The sequence below is a fragment of the Mirounga leonina genome, unplaced genomic scaffold, assembly GCF_011800145.1.
Source record: "Mirounga leonina isolate KUSES-001 unplaced genomic scaffold, KU_Mleo_1.0 Mir_177, whole genome shotgun sequence".
In the NCBI taxonomy this organism is placed as follows: domain Eukaryota; kingdom Metazoa; phylum Chordata; class Mammalia; order Carnivora; family Phocidae; genus Mirounga; species Mirounga leonina.
This window is the reverse complement of record NW_023270459.1, coordinates 6,101,336-6,116,199: the sequence shown is the minus strand read 5'-3', so window position 1 is coordinate 6,116,199 and position 14,864 is coordinate 6,101,336. Positions and strand designations below refer to the sequence as shown.

Below are 14,864 nucleotides of genomic sequence, written 5' to 3'. Positions count from 1 at the left end.
CCACGTGGGGGGCAACCCTGGCTCCTAAGAGGCATCCCCACGATGCCCTGCCCTGCACACCCTGCATGACTGATGGTGGCTGCTGCAGAGGGGCACCCCGGCACCCTGCACCATCGGGGGCCTGCGCGGGCCCCGTGCTGGCAAGGGCTGGGCCGTCAGGGCTGGGCTCGGGGCTCTGAACCTCTTTGGCTGGCAGGAGGCAGCCCAAGGGCTCCATGCAGGGCGAGAGAGGGGTGAGAGCCCACTCGGGGACACGGGGCATCGCCCCTCAGACACGTGCTGGGTGCCAGGCCTGCAGGTGGGCCCCCTTCCCCACCAGGGCAGAGGCCCCACAGTCGGGGTCTTGGGCTGGCTGGAGGCACAGGGCTGACCCAGCCTCCTGGATCCCCGGGGTCCAGCTCTGAGCGGGCGGCTGGGGCTGCACCCTTGGTCCATTCGCAGGGCAGGGGCCAGCCCATGGCCCCAGGCGCAGGGAGGCCGAGGGGAGAAGACCGGTCTCTAGAGACAAGAGAGCCTCCTTGGAGTCCAGCTCCTGAGGCCAGTCCCGTTCTGTTCCACCTGCCAAGGACCACAAGGTGCCACGGTGGAGGGGGTGTCCTGGGCTCTGGCTTTACCGTAGCACAGGAGGGGAGGGCTGGGTTTGAGGCCGTGGAGGCGGAGCCAGATGGGCGGCTCTCCTCGGACGCTCGGGCATCCTCAAATGGAGAGCTGGGCACCGGGTCCCTGCTCAGCTGCTCGCTCGCCGCCGTGAGCCCCAGATGCCTTTGTCACACACAGCTGCGACGCTGGTCTTAGAAAGCCAGCCGCAGAGGCTCTGGCATCTACCGGGAGACCGGGTCAGTATCCCCCCAAAACTGTCATTGGCCCAGCCAGACCCCGGTTCAACCCTTGATGTTGGCTGTGCTCTTGGGGCACCAGCCCGAGCCTTGTGTCCCCACTCCGCCCCGAGGCCGACCCGCTCTACCTCGCCGTCCCCAGGCCAGGCCACCTGTCACACATGCTCACGGAGGCCTCTCTGAGTCACCCTGCCGCCTGAGACTCCTCAGTCCCCGGGGCTCGGCCCCAGTGGGCCCTGCCCTGGACAGCCCTTCCCCAGCACACTCTCCCCCCCGGTCCCGGTTAGGCCTCTCCCTGCACCTTGTCCCCTAGGCAGGCCTGCCTGCTCGCTTCTCCTGTCGCTGGACCAGAGAGCCGCTGCCTCCCCTGGGCACCCCGGGCCTGGCCTAGCGAATGCTGGTTCAAGGGAGGATGCACAGCAGGCTTGTCCCTAAGTTCTGCTCCTGCTCGGAGGCTCTGGGCCTGAAAGCGCCCCTGCGCAGCTCTGCACACTTGCTCCTGGCTGGCCTGGCCCCCGGGGCTGAGGAAGGGCGTCCCGTGCGCTGGCTGACACCCCAACTCCAAAGCAACTCCGCTTCTCTTGGGCAGGGGCCTTTTCCGGTGGCCAAAGGGGAGCCCCAGGAAGCAGCCTGACGTCAAGCCCGGCGGACTTCCAAGTGGGCTGCGGCCTCGGCATAACGGGGAGTCAGGTATAAATCAAGCTCCCTGCCGGCAGCTCGGCTCCTCTCCTGTCCTCCTGGGGCCGGACGCGAGGGCCGGGGCGGTCCCCACGGCGCCTCTAGTCCTCCTCGCCTGCGCTCCTCAGCCGGCCTTGCAAACGCTCTCGTGGCTGGCAGTGGGCGGCTGCCTGCATGTGGTTAGGGTTGTGACAGTGATTCAACCTCCAGCAACTTGGCCCCAGTGTCTGGCCCGGATGGTGGTTACGACACCCTGGGCCAGGGCAGGGGCCCCGAAGTGTGTGAAGGTTGCTGTCCTTGGGCTAGGCTGGAGGAGTGGATGCGAACCAGGGGACTCCAGCGGCACCCCCCAGGCTCCCCCCCAACCTCAGCAGAAGGCCCAGTGGTCCCCTCAGCCTGCTCATACTGGTGATGGGTGCCACACTGGGGAGCACACTACAGACTGTGGGTCACCAGTCCTGCCCGCCCTCCCGCCTCCAGCAAGCACTGGAGCTTGTCCCCTTTTCCCCGGACATCTCCTGAACCTGGCCCCTGACCTCTCCTGGCCTCCCGCCACCTTCCTGCAATGCCTCATTCCCCCTGCATCCTGTCCGAGTCAGGTGAGGCCAGTCCCTGCCCTGAGGACAGAGCCCCACATTCCTCAGCCTGGCCTCCCTCTCACCCGCCCCTGCGCCCACGGCCCTTGGTGGTGCTGGCACTGCCCTGTGTCTTCCACCTGCTGGCCCCTCAGCTGGGACCACCTCGCCAAAGCCTCCACCTGCCCACACTCACTCCCATTCTTGCTGTGGGCCTCTGTTAAGGCTTTCTCCAGGAAGCCCTCCCTGACCGCCCCTTCCTGTGCTGCCAGAGCTCTTCCCGCCAGAGGACAGTCAAAGCCCCTGCGCCGAGAGGAGGGACCCGCGTCCTGCTCCATGCCTGACCAACGTGTGGCCTGAGGAGGAGCCCCAGCCTCCCTCACAGCTCTCCTGTGTAGTCAGTGCTGTGACCTCATGGGCCCGGGATCTGGGTGTGCCCCTGACCCTGCTCCTCCGGGCACTCAGACCCCAGGGTGCCAAGCTAGCAGCTGGGTTTGCGCCCTGCCATCTGGCTGTGGGCTCCGAGGGACCAGAGCCCTGGTGCCCGGACCCCAGCGTGTGTCCAGACCATCCCCGGGTCACAGGCTGGTCTTCCATGCCCACCTGATACCCCTCAGGCCACACCTTCCCCCGACGGGGCCCAGGCCCGGACTGGGAGCCTCCGCAGCCGCCCTCACAGCCTGAGGCCTCCTGCCCAGAGCACGGCAGCCCCAGGGGCTCGGGGCCCCAGCTCAGCCAGGAGGGCCCGGAGAGCTGACTCCTCACGGCTACTTCCAGACAAAGAACTCACTTCATCCAAAGACAATGGCCCTCAGGAGACCCTGCGCGCGCCAGGCCCTGGGGGTGCTGTAAGCAAGGCGCAGGGCTGGGTCCCGGGGCAGGCCCCGAGGGCTGCAGGGAGCCGTCTGGTGGGCCAAGCTGGCGCGGGGCTGAGGGCCTCTGTCCCAGCCACCGCCCCCCCAGACCCGCCTGCTGCCAGGACCTCCGGGGACCCACTCACCCTGCGGGAAGGGCAGGGGGCAGTGTGCGCCCCGGACTGCAGGCGCCTCTCTGCCGAGCGGAGCGTGGCCGGCTCTTGAAGCCTCTGCAAGCAACACCCCCCACCCCTCCCGCCTGCAAAGGCCAGAGGGAGGAAAGGAGGCCAGGGAGGGTGGGAACTTGCCCACCGTCCTACAGCCAGCAGGGGGGCCTCTCAGGACAGCGAGGGCCACACGGGGCCCTCACCAGACAGCCCTCCCTGCCCTGCCTCCTGCCACAGGGGAAGCCCGCGGTCTGAGTGGCACCGTCCCCGCACCTCCGTCTGCGGCACCCCGGCACCCCTCTCTGAGGAGGAGCCGAGGGGAGTCCGGCCACTCCAGCCCCCATCCCCGTCCCTGCCCGGCAGGCAGGCAGAGCTGGCTGAGGCACCCCAACCACAGGCCATAGCAGACACATGCCGGGCCATGTGGGCCCGCACGGCTCCGGGGCCCCGGGTCCTGCCTGCCGTCCGGCCCGCTCCGGGGGCAGCCTGCTTCTCACTTCACATCGGCTGTGCCTCCCCTCCATGCAGGTGGCCGGGACCCTGACCACAGCAGAGTGGGAAGTGGGGGGAGCTACGCACACCTGCTAGGGTGTGGGAATGACTGGGGGGGTCGTTTGCATAGACAGAGACTCCACCGCCTTTGCAGCCCAGAAGCAGTGGGGCCCCCGAGCACAGCGTGCAGTCTGCACCCCCTATGCGGGGTCCCGGTGGGGGCATGGGCTCAGAAGTGGGGGAGGGGGGCTGCAGCCTAAGCATGGGAGGCGGAGGTGGGCAGGTGAGCACAGAGAGAAAGGAGCTGCTGGGAAGCGGGACGCGAGGCTGCAGGAGACCTGGGGACTTCCAAGTGACCTCAGTGCTCCACAGTGGCTGGAGGGACAGAGGCTACAGAATGGCCCCGGCGCGGCGGCCCACGGACACCCTTCTCTGAGGTGCTCTCTGGGCACACTCCCTGGTCTGCTCAGGGTGGGCCGCCGGGCCTGACACACAAGCTGGGGAGAGCTTCGATTCCAGAAGGCAGCACAAGGCCCCTTCCGCGGGGCTGGCTCGGGTGGTGGGGGTGGTCCCCAGGGGCCACGGCCTCGCCGGCCTCGCCACCCTCACGCGGCCCCTCTCCGTGAGCTCGGCCACCTTTCCCTGGCTGTCTGGGGGACAGGGAGGGGTGCCCCCCCCCGGCTGTCCGCTCACTGCTCCCTGCAAGGCCGCAGGAAGCAGTCATGCAGTCTCAGCGGGTGTGTGTCTTGGCGCAACAGCTGAACCCACAAACCAGGGGCATTTCCGCTAGGACAGGACATGGGGCTGACCTGGCCACGGCCTCCTTGCAGCTCTGAGGAGGCGACCTGCCCCCATCGGAGCAGCTCTGTGGGGACGGGATGCCCATCCTGCTTGGCCGGTGCGGCGTGGGACCCGGCGGGGTCGGCCCTGGGGAACTGTCGGCAGGGGTGTCTGTGTGTCTCAATCCCCAGCACCGGTAGGAGAGGTGGGGGCTATAGCAGGGACTCTGCTCCAACCCCCTCACAAGGGAAGCTCAGGGCCGCAGCGAGGGCCCAGCCTGCGCCCCGCTGTGTCTGGGAGGAGGCCCACCTCACATGGTGTGCAGAGACCAGCTCAGCTGAGCCCAGCCTGGCCGGGCCTCAGGCCTTCTGCCTGCCCCGAGAGTGACATGGCCAGGCAGCCTTATGGGATCAAGGTGCCCAGGGGAGTGTGGGGACAGAGCATCAGGCCTTTCTCAGTGCAACTGGGGGCCCTGCGGACTAGCCTGTGGGCCTGGCCACTTTCTGGGCAGAATCGGGGTTGCTCTGTCGGCCGACTCAGTTGGCCAGGACACCGACTGGGGAAGTGCTACCCGGGTCCCAGCAGACTTTGCTGTGTGTGTGTGGGGGGGTGGGCAGGTGGGGTAGGCCAGGCCTGGGCCTTCACCCCCATCTCAGCACCGGGCAGAGGCTAAGCAGGGCCAGGGGCTTGAAGCCTGGAGCTCTGAGTTGAACAAAGCTTTCCAAAGCTCCGCCTACCATCCCTCCAACCCTCACCCCCCCCCCCCCCCACCAGGGCCATGTTGGCCTGACTCTGCCTGCCCGTCTCTCCAGTGTGGACCTCGGAGCCCGCCAGCGCAGCCTCTCTGTGCTGCAGCCCACCCCCACCGCCTCCTCGAGGGACCCACCATGGGGCATGGGGGCTTCATAGGCAGCAGAGCGTGGCTCCGACCTCAGAGGGCGGGAGCACCAGGCCCTTCCAGCCCCTGGCCTGGACTCCAGGACATCTAAATTCACAACTGCCCGTGCGCAAGTGGACAGTCCACTCAAGGGAAAGGCGACACGGTTTGCTCACCCTGCGAGGTGATGGCCCAGCGGGGGGCAGCTGCCAAGTGGCCTGGCATGGGGAGCTCGAAGCAGAGGGAGACCCCTCCTCAGCCGCCGTGCTCGCAGACACCAGGGAGCGCCCCACAGCCCATGGCTAGCGGCGTAGAGAGAGCAGGAAGGGTCATGCCCCTCGGGTGACGGGACTGCGTCTCCAGGCTGGACTTCACTGGGAATGGGTGATGCATTCCGTGCTTTAAAGGCTAGATCCCCGCCCCCCCAGCCCCCCCCGCCCGGGGCTGCAGCCCACTCCTTCCAGCGCCCCTCCTGCACCTCCCCCACGGAGTCACAAGCACTGTTACACTCCCTTCTTCCACACAAAAGGAGGACTGGCCACCCCATTCTGCACTCTTCTGTCTCCATGCAACAAGCATCCAGAAGGCTCCCTGTGTTAGCGCTCCCGGAGTGACTAGGCTTTTCAAACAAGTGATGAACATGAGATGCTTTTTCCTTCTGCAGCCAACAAACCACGCAAATCCTGTCACCTTGTCACCCCAGCAGGGGCTTAACTTGTAGGTTTTCCTTTCTTATCTTCCCTTGGGGGCTGAGTTGCCTGGCCTGGGACTCCCCGGACCGCCAGTTTCCCTCCATGGCTCCCCTAGCCTCTGCTGCGGGCCCGGTGGCTGGATGGGGGCCGTCCGGAAAGGCCTGCTCGGTGTGCCTCTCAAAGTGGCACCTGCTGAGCGTCCCTCAAAAACAGCACCTTGCTTGTGCTGTGACTCATCCCAACACCTGGCCGAGGGGCCCCGGGGCTGTTTAGCCAACACAGAGCCAAGAGGCCTCAAGAGGCCACACCCTGGGGCTTTCACAGTTTGGGGATCTTCTTTTCCTAAGTAAGGGCTCCACAGAGGGACGCCAACGTGACTGCACGATCCCTCTGATTTCAGAATGAGCTTGGAGTCCAGCCTTCGAGGAGGTCATGGCCAGGCCCCCAGAGGGCCCTGCGGCAGCCACCCACCATTCCCCAGACACCGCGAGACACTCGGCCCCCACCAGAGCCAGTGGCAGCCTGAACAAAAGGGTGCCCCAACACCCAACCGAACGCCAGTGTCGGCGTCTGCCGGTCAAGCTCTCTGGAGCGGCCCCTGCGGGACAGGACAGGGGACATGCTGACATCCCACTGGCCCCTGCGAGCAGGGGTTCTTGCTGGTGGAGGATGTCCGATGGGATGTGGGGTGACTTTGGGCCGAGCTCCCCCATTCCCAGCCCTGTCCCTCCGTGGTGGTCAGCCCCTTTCCCAGGGCTGCTCCTGGGGATCCGATACCATCTGGAGTCTCAGCCAGTTGACCGAGCGAAGGGGGACAGAGTCAGGCTGTGGCGTGCAGGACCTGCCTCAGGCCACCAGCGTCCTCACCTGGCTTCATGGCGCTCATGACAGCACGGCAGCTCCGCAGCACCGCCTCGTAGATGGCCTTCTGGTCTGCGGTGAACTTGCCATTGGCCGGGAAGGAGCACGTGATGTCGGAGGAGAAGCAGTAATACTCTCCACCCATGTCGAACAGGCTGCGGGGAGAGGAGGCTGTGAGGTTGGGATGGCCCCACCCCCACCCCCCAGGAGGCTCAAGGACAGCCTGCTGGGCCCTGGGGGTGTCAGGGTGCTGAGCCCGAGCCACCCTGTTGCATCACTGGTGCGGGCAGCAGTGTGGGGCCTCCCGCCCTGCTGCGTCCTCACGCTGCCATCTCGGGAGACCTCCGACCCTGAGCAGGGAAGCCTGGAGGGAGCGGGGCCGATCCTGCGCACATTCCCCTGCCCTCCCAGGCATCTGGGGATGCCCAGCTGCGGGGCCTCACCTGGAGAATGAGGGAGGGGCAGAGATGTCTTCAGGCCCCGACTCACCATGTGGCCTCCACAGGAGCACTCCCAGACCCTCCCATGACTTCCCTGCCCCAGTACTGCTCAGGGGCCTTGGGATGGATGAACCCACCCGACAGACAAGGTGGACTAAGCCACACCACCCAGCTCTCCTGGGCCCCAGGGTCTGAGTGAAAACCCAGTGGAAGGGTCCCTCTCCCCGCTGGGATAGGACCGATGTGCTCTACCGGGGCGTGAGGGAAGGACCGGGAGGACGTGGCAGACAGCAGTCCTCACGTCCAGCAGGGCGCCCCCACATCCCCAGGGGTGGAGAGTAGGAAGCTACGGAGACCCTGAGCTAGGGTCTGAGAGCCAGCAGAGGCAGGAAGGTGCTGGTACACACAGGCAGGCTCCTGAGTCAGGAGGGCAGCCCAGCTCAGCCTGCCCGCTGGACCCCCTGTGACTGGGCCCAGTGCAGCAGGGATAGGAGGGTGCTGGGTGGGCCTCTCCGACACCTTGGCGGCCTGCCAGGAGCCAGGGCCTCCGGGGCCTCAGTGATCAAGGGCAAGAAAGAATCCTCCCCTGCACCCTGCATGCTGGGATGTGACGGGATACATCAAGTGCTGCTGGGTCACCATGCTGACGGGACCCCAAATGAGAGCAGGAGGGGTGTAGAGACGGAGTGCCCCCCTCCATCCTGTCCCTCCCCGAGCATCTCAGCAGGCCGCTTGGCAACAGGCATACAGAGGGGACCCCTTCATCAGCCAAGCATGACGCTGATGGAGACAAAACCGAGGGACAGTGGTCTAACACCAGGCCCAGGATTCTGCTGCGTCCTCAGGGCCAGGTGACCAGAGTCGGGGGGAGCTAAGGGGCGGGGGGCAGGCTGCAGCTGCATAGATCCTGGCAAACCTGAGCCCGGGGCAGGGCTGTGCTCTCCCCAAACCCAAATCCTCGTGGTGATCATAGCCGCTCAACAAACATTGCAGGGGCCGCCTGTGCACCTGCCTTTGGGGCCCCAATCCCCCACCCCGGACGACAGAGGAGGGGGTCCCTGCCCCTGCCGGTGGAGGAGTCGGGCCATGTGGCCTGACAGGCAGCACCCGCTACTCCAAACAGAGTTTTAAAGGAAAAACTTGAATGCTCAGGATCCCCGGACGCTCTGCTGGAATCCAAAGTCCCCAGCCGAGCGCTTTTTCATCTCCTGTCTTTTTCCGATTGCAAAACGCCATAAACAGTGTCAACAGTGCAAAAAGCACCAGATAAACACCTCAGGTGATTCTGAGGGGGTGGGGGGAGAGCCCCAAGCAGTATGGCACGGGAACTTCGGGCCGGGTCAAAGTCACAAACTCTAGGGGACCCTGCCTGGGGCAGGCTCGTGGCAGGGCCCTGGGCCTCACTGGGGGTAACCCGAAGACAGGACAGGGAGGCCTTGAACAGACACACCCAGGCAGCTGTTCCCCAGGAGGCTCCAGATGCACCCGGGGGTTTGGGTCAACAGCCGCCTGCAGGCTGACTCCTGTGCGGGGGGTGGGGGGTGGGGGGACGCTGGCCCTACAGAGCTGGCCGGGAGGGCAGGGAACATGAGGCTCTGAACAGGGACCCAGCAAAGCCTCATGTCCAGGGACAGCAGCTCAGAGCCCAGTGACAGGCCCTGTTCTGATTCCAGCGCTGGGCCCCCTGGGCCTCAGCACTTCTCCCTTTAAGCTAGGGGCGCCACCGCCACTGTGTCCTCTCAGGGCCGGCATGTAGGCAGGCGTGGGGCGCGGATCTGTGTGGGGCCATGGCCCAGGTCCACCCTGGGAGCAGAGCATTCTCATTTGGGCCCCTCCAAGGCAACAAAGGAACACGGTTTGTGGTTTGTTGATTCAGAACGTCCAAGAATGGTCTGAGCAGACAGGATGGAGCTGGGGGCCTGGGCGACACAGGCCCGTGAGGGCCACCCCATCGGGGGGCAACCGCCGGGGCAGACGGCTCTGCTGGACTGTGCTGATCTCAAAGAAAAACAGAAATGGAACTATTTAAAAAACGAGGAAGCCCACAAGAGCACACTGAAGGCTGGAGTCTTCTAGAGCGGTGGAGACAAGACACTCCTCTGCGGCAGCCACACTCCTGACGGAGTTCTCCAAACATGCTCCTCAGAAACACAGTGAGAACATGGGACAGGGGTGCTGGGAGCCCCTCGGCCAGCCTGGCTTTACCGTTCGGACTCTAGAAGACCTCGCTTATATTTGTTGTGTGAGAACCGTCCGCTCGCTGCAGAAGGAAGTGTTCGCCTAGGTGGCCAGCTCCATTCTGCCCAGCGCTGCTCGGGCACGGGGCTGGAGTCTATTTTCGTGCTCTCAGTTCCCTATCTTTCTCTGCTTAAAAAAAAAAAAAAAAAAAAAAAAAAAAAAATCCCCCTCAGAGTTCCTACACACGTAAGTTATTCAGATTCAAGCCAGTCCGGAATCCAAGGACGAAAGCGGCCTCTTTCATAAATCATCTCCCTCCAGCTCCTCTGTGTCCACGTCACCCGTCCTCTGAGCGCTAAGTGACAATGGGGAATTCGGTCATCCTTTGGCTCCACCGAGCGCTCAGGATCCTCCTCCCCCTGCCTGGGGACACCCACCAGGGCCGCTACCATCTTTGGCCGAGTGAATGCGTGTGATAATCTAAGACATCTGGGGAGCTGTTACGCATCTCCAAGCAATACACTGGCGTCTCTTTGCTCATATGTGTTTATCTGGTTCTATTTCTGGCCGGGATGAGAAGTTCTGTCTGCCCTTGGCTCCTCCCGGGCAGCTTCATGCCCGGGCTGCCCGCCACCCTTGGCTCAGCAGGGCCCTCCCCAAGCCCCCCTCAGCTCCCCGGGCCCCACCGCAGGGACCGGCCGGCCCACAGGCAGAAGGTCTCCGAGATGGGCTAGTGACAGAGGCTTGGGAAGCATTCTGAGGAAACGCTGCTATGCACGTACAAGGCTCTGCGCTCAGCATCCCGAGCTGTGGCCTCGCCCCCGGCCGCCTCTCACCCAAGCCCGGCCAGCGCTGGGCCTATTCACCGTGGCAGGAGCATTTCAGACCTCAATTCGCCGCCACCCCAGCCTGTGTTCCAGGCGAGGCCAGGGGATTTCTGAGAAGCAGGAAACTCCTGCTTCCCTCCAGACCTCAGCGTGAGAGAGGAAGACGTGCTGCTGGCTTTCCCGTTTGTGTCCTGCAGCCGGCAGCCCCTCCGGACAAGGCACGTGGCCCGCCCCCCAGCCCCCACTGTGACCGGCGGGGCCGAGGCCATCACTTGAAGGCCACAGGCTGACTCACCAAGCAGACCTCTCCCCAGTACCTTCTAGGCATCCCTGCTCCCCACTCCAGTCATGGGTCGGCTACTCCTGGGGGGCCCAGGCAAACAGAAAAGTTGCCCAAGCGACCAGCCCCCAGAGACCCAGAGCCAGCAGTCCCTGGCACACAGGCTCGGGCCGGGGGCGTCCTGCATGTCTGGAAAGAACTGTTGTTCCCATTCTACAGATGGCGTGGGGAGAAGCAGAGCCCCCATGTGGGGCCAAGTCCCCTGAAGGGCACGACATGGCACCTGGCCCGCTATGTGGGTGGGACACAGTGACCATCTAGCCAGGCACTCTCTGCCACCACGGCACAGCAGACAAGGGCTGGGCATCAGGGCAGTGGCCTCCATCGGGGAGGGACGGAATCGTGTCACGAGCCCAGCACATGCTTCATTTCACTTTTTTGGTCAGCAGTGTCCCATGATGTCTGTGACCACCCAGGCTGTCTGGACTAGTGCTTTTCAAGCCGGGGGCAGTAAAGTCAACTGAGTGGGGTGCAGGCAAGGAACGTAAAGTACACAGAACGGACAGATCATGCAGAGGGGTACCCGGTTCTAGTCTGGGTAGGTCTGCGCACATGGGATGGGGCCAGAATGTGAAGGTGCTTCTCACTGGGACGGAAGGCTGACGGCTATGGCCACTGGTCTAGCTGTCCAGGCTAGTGGGGTCTGTGCCCCCCAGAGAGTGTTCTCTTACCCTGAGGCCTGGGCATGTCTTTAAGACCACTGAACCCTCGGTATGGGGCTGCTAGGTGAGAATCAAGTGTTCCTCTGAGGAAACAGCCAGGGGACCGGGGTCAGGGAGCAGGCTCTGGAGATGACACTCTTTCTCTGAAGTCAACCAGGACATCGGGCACCAGGACAAGTGAGGCCTGGAGGCTCCCTCAGCCCAGCTCCACCACCAGCTGTGGGGGGAGCCCCCCTCACCCCAGCTCCGCCACCAGCCCTAGACACTCGCCCCTCCGTGGGGCTGCAGGTGCCAGGCAGACATCAGAGCAGGCGGCTCCCAGGAGCAGGCAGGACCATCCCATCACAGCCTGCGGGACACCAAGGGAGCTGCTGGGGCCCCGGGTTAGCGGCGGGGGGGCCCCCTACAGCCTGCAGGCTGGGGGCAGGGTGTCCGACAGAGATGCAGACTGCTGCCCACGGCATGGTGGCCTGGGACGGAGGGGGTGAGGTAGGGTGACTTCCCCCACGCAGTTTAACATCTAGTCCACGTCAAGCCTGTGGAACTAACTGGGAACGAGACAGGGGCAGGAAGGAGCCGGCGGTAATGGCGCTGGTGGCAGGAAGGGTGGCCAGCTAGGGAAAGAGCCTGCCTTGACCACGATCCCTCACAGGTCTGTTCCCCCATCTGTGGAAGGAAAGGACGAGGCAGCTTGGGGGTGTGACATGGTCAGCATGTGCCACTGACACGCCGGTGACAGGTCAGGTGTCTCCAGGGGCTTCCCTAGGAGGGAAGCCCTTATTTCTCTGGGCAGAGAGAAGCGGGGCTTCGGTCACTGCGTGCTGTGTCCCCACCTCTGCCGGTCAGCAGGGCAAGGCAAGCGAGAGCCAGGGCATCAGGCCGACCGTTAGCATGGCAAGAAGAAATAGAGGCCCCCGACCCCTGACAGGAGAGGAGAGGAGAGGAGAAGGGGAGCGACCTGGCATGGGGCTGGGACAGGCCTCTCCCCCTAACTGGGCTGGCTGTCCCCTCCCATGCCCCAGGGGCAGCACAGACAGAGGGCCAGCAGGGAGTAGGCTGGCCCACACATCCTGAGACAACTCTGCCCTCTTCTGGCCAGTGCTGGGACATCCGGCACGCCACCCACTGGCCACATCCTGCCTACAGCTGGACAACCCAGGCCTGGGCATCCTTAGGTGCTCTAGAAGGTTCTAGAAGTATACACAGGGTATCCTACCTCAGGAACCACTCCCCCCGCTCCCTGATCGGATGGTAGGGTGGGAGGCAGCAGTGGTTGAGGAGGGGTGTCCCAGCTGTTTTCCAAATCAGGACCCACCGGAGGCACAGCCTGGGCCCCTCCTGCCTCTGCCCCTGGGGTGATCCTGCCGAGGGGCCCCGGGGAGGTAGGAGGGCTGCAAAGGCCAGCCTCAGACCCAGGAGCCCAGCACAAGGGAGGATCCGACTCCGATGCACTGCTTCCCAGTGGATTTGAACACGGACAGCAGCGCTCCCTGGTAGCCCATGGGTGGCACACCAGCCCCTTGGCACCTCCACCTGCCTTGGGGACTCTGGTTTCCAAAGCCCAGGCTGGTTCTGGGAAGCCAGGGCAGCCCATGGGGGCCACATCTGTCTTCACAACATCTGTGTTCACACCCACCTGGCTGGGGCTGATTTGGTGGGGAGGGGTCTTCCGGGGCTCCTACCCAGAAAGAGTGTCCAATGACAGGAGCCACCATCCTTTGTGTGAACACGTGAAGAGCATGCATCAGCAAGTGTACTGCACTCCTACCACCCTGTTTGACAAGGTGCCACTTGCCTTAAACGCCAGAACAAAAAGCAACTAATGGCTTCTCTAGGACCGTGGCTGGGAGACGGGTTCCTGGAGAACCTGTGAAAGGGCTCTGAGAGCCAAGGGCAAAGGCCCAAGAGGTACCCCCCAAGAGGCCTCATGGCTCTGAGGGAGCTGAGTGTGAGGCCCCCAGGGATCTGAAGCCACATCAAAGTCTGGTTCTCCACCTGTGGCTCATGCTGAGCAAGTGGGGCTGCATCCAGCAGGGAGACATGAGAAGGGGCCCATGGAGCGGGCGTGGTGGGTGAAGCAGCCCTTGCTGTTCAGTCCTAGGAAGACAAGGTGGACATGGAGGGCGAACCAGTGTGCCTAACTCACAAGCCCTGTTCCCAGGGCAATGACTGAGGCCGACAGCAGCTTCGACCCGGCTCCCGGGAAGGTGCTGGTCCTGGAGGGACGGAGGCATCGGGGGGTGGGCCTGGCCAGCCTCACGCCCCACCTGGCACTCACCTCGAGGACAGTGCGAGGCTGAAAACACAGAACAGGCCTCGGTGCTCACGAGCTATCTGCCTCAGGCTCGGCAGTGCCTCTCACCGCCCGTCTGTCATGGAACCCGCTGCTGGAAGGTGGGCCTCAGGGCCCCAGAGCACAGGCAGAAGCGCAGCCTGCTGGCTCTGAGGACGGCCACCACTGTCCCTCTCACCCGCCAAGGCCACGCTGTGCCAGGCTCCCCACTCAACACTGCTTATTCTCGCTGAATCCTCCCAGAGCTGGGTGTGGATGGAGAAGCTGAGGCTCGGGGTACCAGCCACTCAGCTAGGGAGGGGGAGGGCAGGGGCAGGAACTAGGGACCCTCCGCGCTCATCATCACACAGCCCAGGCTCTCTGAGGCTCCCTGTGGGGGGCTGTGGGCACGTCTGGGACCGGAGGGAGAGGGATGCAAAGGTTGACCGCCTCTCAGCCCCCACTCCCACCTTCTCCAGTAGAGCCTGACTGCGCTGGACCAGCTCTGGCCCCATGCAGCCCCTTCCTCAATGTTCAAGTATCTCTGGGGCATTTTCACCTGACTTCAAGGGACTGGAACAGTTGTACTCTGGGAGACACTCAGCTTCAGGAAGAACTGCACCATGCTCATATTTTGGTTTCATACCTTATGATGAAGTAGCGTGGCTTTTACATTGGGATAACAGAGTGATTTATTATTTACCCAACACAGTAGGCGCGGCGGATCCATTTCAATAAAACAATGGATTATAAGCGCCACCAGCAATCTGGCAGTAGCAGTAATCAACAAAACATGTTGTTCTAAATGCTGCATAATAAATTGACTATAATAAACTCATAATTATTCTACTGGCTACGTTTCAAAGTTACCACTAGAAAAATCAAATCACCAATTTGAACTTGGCATTAATATCCACGGGATTCCTGGATCAGCCCTCAGTCCTCCTGTCTTAGCTGCAAGCAGGAGCCGCAGTGCCACACGCTGCCAGGAGGGCCGGGGCCACATCTGGGCCATGTGGGAAGTGGATATATGCTGCGCCTTGGTCAGCCCAGCCCCACCCCAGCAGCGGCCAGTCCAGGGACGCAGCTGTGACCAGCCTCTCATGGGGTGAGGACCGTAGTGGGGGCAGACAGAGAGTGGAAAAGTAGCCACTTCCTCTGGGGTGTGCCAAGTTCACACGGCCACATGGCATGGCCACAGGGCCCTCCAGGCGGCCAGAGCTGGCCCCGGGACAGCCAAATCCCACTGGTATGGCGAGGTCTCTGCCTCTGCCCGGGGACTGGTTTCCCACATCCTGGCCTCGTGGCCCAGGCGGAATGGGCGGCACAAAGA

The 14,864-nt window shown here is 63.7% G+C and overlaps 1 protein-coding gene across 1 annotated transcript in view; it reads right to left on the bottom strand.

Annotated features, from left to right (window-relative positions):
* Positions 1-14,864, bottom strand: part of PEPD (peptidase D) — a 118,098-nt gene that overhangs the window by 5,582 nt on the left and 97,652 nt on the right. The window contains exon 12 of the mRNA XM_035023497.1: positions 6,819-6,967. Within this exon, the coding sequence (XP_034879388.1) occupies positions 6,819-6,967 (149 nt within the window). The remainder of the gene's footprint in view (positions 1-6,818; positions 6,968-14,864) is intronic.